The 6000-nt window shown below is 43.7% G+C and overlaps 1 protein-coding gene across 9 annotated transcripts in view; it reads left to right on the forward strand.

Moving 5' to 3' along the window:
* Window positions 1–6000, forward strand: part of NAV1 (neuron navigator 1) — a 274917-nt gene that overhangs the window by 261836 nt on the left and 7081 nt on the right. For all 9 annotated transcript variants that reach the window (XM_032288714.1, XM_032288716.1, XM_032288718.1 and 6 more), the window contains 3 exons: window positions 18–214; window positions 703–821; window positions 4243–4440. In XM_032288714.1, coding sequence (XP_032144605.1) covers window positions 18–214; window positions 703–821; window positions 4243–4440 — 514 coding nt within the window. The remainder of the gene's footprint in view (window positions 1–17; window positions 215–702; window positions 822–4242; window positions 4441–6000) is intronic.

Below are 6000 nucleotides of genomic sequence, written 5' to 3' on the forward strand. Positions count from 1 at the left end.
CCCATCCTTGGTGGCAGGATGTTGACCTTCTCCAACAACGTGGAGCCAGCCAATGGCTTCCTGGTTCGTTACCTGAGGAGGAAGCTGGTAGAGTCAGACAGCGACATCAATGCCAACAAGGAAGAGCTGCTTCGGGTGCTCGACTGGGTACCCAAGCTGTGGTATCATCTCCACACCTTCCTTGAGAAGCACAGCACCTCAGACTTCCTCATCGGTACTGGGGTCCAGCTTCCCCCTGGGGGTCAGGAGGTGGCTTCCCTTTTCCACTGTACCACCTGGAGGGATGCTCTCTTTCCTTCCTGGAGTCTTCAGCATGTAAAGGAGCTGCAAGCCTTGTGGCTTCAGACTTAGAACCATTTAACAAGCCTTCCCAACACAGTTAGCACCACTTCAATCACCAGAAAGCTACCCCCTCTCCTTGGTTTTTTTCCCCACAATTAACAGAAGAAAGGAGGGGACATATGTAGGAGGGAATTAAACAGCTTTCCTCACTCCCTTATCTCACATTTCACTTCTACCTTGTGAAGCAGGACTTACGAGATTGCCGTCGAGGCAGTCAGCGTCCACTAGTCTTGACAACTCTACATTTCCTTTAATCCTTTGGCTGTCAGACCCCTCTGCCTGATACTAAGGAGTAAAAGAGGCACACAGCCGGGAAGATGTAGGATCCAGCCATCTTCATGGCCTCATCCTCTTCCCTAGGCCCTTGCTTCTTTCTGTCCTGTCCCATTGGCATTGAGGACTTCCGGACCTGGTTCATTGACCTGTGGAACAACTCTATCATTCCCTATCTACAGGAAGGAGCCAAGGACGGGATCAAGGTGAGCCCCACCCTCTTCACTCACACCCCAAGATCAGGCTGTTCTACCTAACAAAGTAGAAACATTTCTTTAATGTTAGGGACTACTGGGATTAGTTAGGTTCTCTTTCTAACAGGAGGAGCAAGACACTAGATAGACTAAGCTGCTTTCCTGCCTCCAGCCACCATTCAGCAAATGGCACAATGACCACTGCCTCTGGGACCATCTCTCCAGGGCCATCTCTAGGTCTTCTGGCTCTAAGCCCAATTTAAACCATTCTCTAGGGGTCAGAGCAAACAGAAAAATAATTGAGCTAAGAATTAAGTAAAACCCTAATTAAAAAAAAAAAAAAAAACTTAGCTACTTACTAACTACTCTTAAGTATGTTAGATTGACCAAGTTACTTGACCTTTTTTAATATCTTCATTTGTAAAAAAAAAGGAGGTAACACCTTCTGCTCTACCCCAATCACTGGAGTCTTTTGAAGACAAAATGAAATATGTGAAAAGATTTTTAAAAGTTAGAATAAGGCTGGGCCCAGTAGCTCTCGCCTGTAATCCCAGCATTTTGGAAGGCTGAGGAAGGAGGACTACTTTAGTCCAGGAGTTTAGGCAACATGGGAGACCCTGTTCCTATAAAAAATTTTTAGAAACTAGCCAGGCATGCTGGTGCACACCCTGTAGTCCCAGCTACTCTGGAGGGTGAGGCCAGAGGATCACTTGAGCCCAGGATGTAGAGGCTATAGTGAGCCACATTCTCACCACTACACGGCAGCCTGGGCAACAGAGTGAGACCCTGTCTCAAAAAATAATAATAATATTAAAACTAAGAATAAAATTTAGTGCAAAAGGAACATGTCATTTTTTTAAACCACTTCAGTTTTCTTACCCGTAAATTAGGGTATAATGATCACTAAAGTCCATTCCAGCACTAATAAACTGTGATGTAATGGCTAGACCCAGTTGGTCATATATTATCTGTAAAAGTAATTTGTTATTAAGATAGCTATCTTGGCCCGGCGAGGTGCCTCCTGCTGTAATCCGAGCACTATGGGAGGCTGAGTTCGGTAGATCATTTAAGGTCAGGAGTTTGAGACCAGCCTGGCCAACATGGTGAAACCCCATCTCTACTAAAAATACAAAAATTAGCCCAAGAGGCTGAGGCAGGAGAATTGCTTGAACCCAGGAGGTGTAGGTTGCAGTGAGCCGAGATCACATCACTGCACTCTAGCCTGGGGGAAGGAGTGAGACTATGTCTCAAAAAAGAAAAAAAAAATAGATATCTCCTGGTGATATACTAAATTTCTAGAGATGCTATCAGACTGATGCCAGAAATCATTATTTCATTTATAAATTATGTTATTTTAAGGAAATGTTGCATTATTATTAATAGCTTTTCAATTTAGAACCATTTACACACGAGTAACATTTGCTTTCAAGAAAGTAAAAATAAGTTAAATACTATGACTAAGGTGGAAAAATTTCCTGCCTGAAAAATGAAATTGCAGGGTCATAAGATCTGTGCATGTTAAGTTTTAATGCAACCTAAGCATCCACCAGTAGATGCATGATTAAAGGAAATGTGGTATATATACACACAGTAGAAAAGTACTCAGTTGTAAAAAAAGAAGGAAATTCAAAGCCAGCCATAATAACGCATGTAGTCCCAGTGGCTACTCTAGAAGCTGAGGCAGGAGGACCCCTTGAGACCAGGAGTTAAAGTCTAGCCTGGGCAGCATAGCAAGACCTTGTCTCTTAAAAAAAGGTGGGGTGGTTAGGGGGTGGGGAAGAAATTCTGTCATTTGCAACAACATGAATAAACTTGGAGGACATTATGTTAAGTGAAATAAGCCAGGCACAGAAAGACAAATTTTGTATGATCTCACTTATACATGGAATCTAAAAAAGTCAAACTCAGAGCAGCAGAAAGTGGAATGATGGTTACCAGGACCTGGGCAGGCGGGTAGATGGATAGGAGTGGTTGAAGAGAAGTTAGTGAAAGGAAACAAAATTTCAGTTAGACCTGAGGAATAAGTTCAAGAGACATATTGTGCAATACGCTGATTATAGTTAATAACAATGTATTATTTACTTGAAGATCACCAAGAGAATAGATTTTAAGTGTTCTCATCACACACAAAAAAACATGTGAGATAAAGCCAGGCACGGTGGCTCACACCTGTAATCCCAGCACTTTGGGAGGCTGAGGTGGGTGGATCATCTGAGGTCAGGAGCTCAAGACCACCTTGACCAACAGAGTGAAACCCCTTCTCTCCTAAAAACACAAAAAGTAGCTGGGTGTGGTGGCACACGCCTGTAATCCCAGCTACTTGGGAGGCTGAGGCAGGAGAATTGCTTGAACCTGGGAGGCAGAGATTGCAGTGAGCCAAGATTGGACTCCAGCCTGGGCAACAAGAGTAAAACTCCCTCTGGTAAAAAAAAAAATATGTGAAGTAATACATATGTTAATTAGCTTGATTTAGCCATTCCATGGCAAAGACATATTTTATAATATCATGTTATACATCATAAATGCATACAATTTTTGTTGATTAAAAAATAAATAAATAAGCCAGGCTCAGTGGCTCACGCCTGTAATCCCACCACTCTGGAAGGCTAAGGCAGGCGGATCACAAAGTCAGGGATTCAAGACCAGCCTGACCAACATGGTGAAACCCAGTCTCTACTTAAAAGTACAAAAATTAGCTGGGTGGGGTGGTGCACACCTGTAATCCTAACTACTTGGGAGGCTGAGGCAGGAGAATTATTTGAACCTGGGAGGCAGAGGTTGCGGTGAGCCAAGAGCGCACCATTGCACTCCAGCCTGGGTGACAGAGTGGGACTCCATCTCAAAATAAATAAATAAATAAATAAAATAAGTTGGAAAATTAAATATTTTTAAAAGTTTTAATACAGTCTGCTAAATTATCCTCCAAAATTATTTTACAATTTATACCAACTTATTTCCTTGTTTGAAAACTCAGGAAAACTCCATAGAAATCAAAGCCTTGAGGATTTACATTTGAGGAAGTGCACTTTTTTTTTTTTTTTTTGAGGCATCGTCTTGCCTTTTCACCCAGGCTGGAGTGCAGTGGCTCACTGCAACCTCTGCCTTCCAGGTTCAAGTGATTCTCCTGCCTCAGCCTCCCAAGTAGCTAGGATTACAGGCATGCAACACCATGCCTGGCTAATTTTTTTTTTTTTTTTTTAATTAGAAACAGGGTTTCACCTTGTTGGCCAGGCTGGTCTTGAACTTCTGACCTCAAGTGATCTGCCCCGTTGGCCTCCCAAAGTGCTGGGATTACAGGCATGAGCCACTGTGCCCGGCCAGGAAGTGTGCATTTTTAAGGAGCATATTTTTTTGTTGGAACTACCAAGAGACTGCGTGAACAAGCCTCTAACATGTGAATTCCCCACAGTAATCATATTTCACCTTCTTTCAGGTCCACGGACAGAAAGCCGCTTGGGAGGACCCAGTGGAATGGGTCCGGGACACACTTCCCTGGCCATCAGCCCAACAAGACCAATCAAAGCTGTACCACCTGCCCCCACCCACCGTGGGCCCTCACAGCATTGCCTCACCTCCTGAGGATAGGACAGTTAAAGACAGCACCCCAAGCTCTCTGGACTCAGATCCTCTGGTGAGTAGAAGCCATTCTAGAGTAAAAATAAGACTATTACAGAACTGAATTCTTGACCAGCGGGGTGGTTCACACCTGTAATCCCAGCACCTTGGGAGGCCAAGGTGGGAGGATTGTTTAAGTTCAAAATCAGCCTGGGCAACATAGTGAGACCCTGTCTGTATTTCAAAAAAGAAAAAAAAAAGTTAAAAAAAAAACTGAATTTTTCATACTCTCCATACATACACTGATAGGTGCCTGGAGGGTAAAGAGTGAGTACCAGTGAGGCCAGTGAGGAGCTCTGAATATCAGAATCTGGGGTTATAAAGATCATATGCCTGAGACCTGGCTTAAGCTAAATAATAATGCATCCCAGCAAGATGTATTCTAGCAAAGACCCAAGTCTCAGGTCGATCCCATGGAGGAATATCAACCAAAGAATTAGAGCAGTAGGACACCCTGGTACTCTCTCTACTTCTGTTCTCCTCTGACGCTATCCTGAAGGCTGCTCCAGCTAAATGATTTCATGGAACTCTTGCAGAAGCAGACTGAGGCATGTACAAACTGCGGAGAATATTTGCAATGCCTGTAGCCAGAAAAAGACTGGTATCTAGGCCGGGCGCGGTGGCTCACGCCTGTAATCCCAGCACTTTGGGAGGGTGAGGCGGGCGGATCACAAGGTCAAGAGATCGAGACCATCCTGGCCAACATGGTGAAACCCCGTTTCTACTAAAAATACAAAAATTAGTCAGGCGTGGTGGCGTGTGCCTGTAGTCCCAGCTACGAGGGAGACTGAGGCAGGAGAACAGCATGAACCCGGGGGCAGAGATTGCAGTGAGCCGAGATTCGCACCACTGCACTCCAGCCTGGCAACAGAGCAAGATTCCATCTCAAAAAAAAAAGAAAAGAAAAAGACTGGTATTTAAAAGATGTAAAACTTCCAAATAGAAGAATGGATAAAAGATATAAACAGCTGGGCACAATGGCTCACACCTGTAATTCCAGCACTTTGGGAGGCTGAGGCAGGAGGAGGATGGCTTGGGGCCAGGAGGGCAAGACCAGCCTGGGCAACATAATGAGACCCCATATCTAGAAAAACAAAAAAATTAGCTGGGAGTGATGGTGCATGCCTACAGTCCCAGCTACTCAGGAGGCTCAGTTGGGAGGATTGCTCAAGCCTGAGAAGTTGAAGCTGCAGTGAGCCATGATCGCACCACTGCATTCCAACCTAGGTGATAGAGCAAGACCCCATCTCTTAAAAAAAAATATATGAGCAGGCATTTGACTAGAGGAAACACAAACGGCCAATAAAAATGTGAACGGATCCTCTACCTCTCCAATGATTGAGGAAATGCAAATTAAAGCACATACCACTTCACACTGGCGAAAGTAGTATGGATGGAGGCATAGACTTTTACACTCCACCGGTGGGAGTAGTTGTTGATAAAACTATTTTGGAGGGTAATTTGGCAGATTATATTCAAACTTAAAATGCACAAATCCTATGACCTTACAATTTTATCTTTCTCATCGGAAATTAATAATCATAATACTTTTTTTTTTTTTTTTTTTTTTTTTTTA

This window comes from Sapajus apella, unplaced genomic scaffold (genome assembly GCF_009761245.1).
Source record: "Sapajus apella isolate SASKATOON/1434 unplaced genomic scaffold, GSC_monkey_1.0 scaffold22, whole genome shotgun sequence".
In the NCBI taxonomy this organism is placed as follows: Eukaryota; Metazoa; Chordata; class Mammalia; order Primates; family Cebidae; genus Sapajus; species Sapajus apella.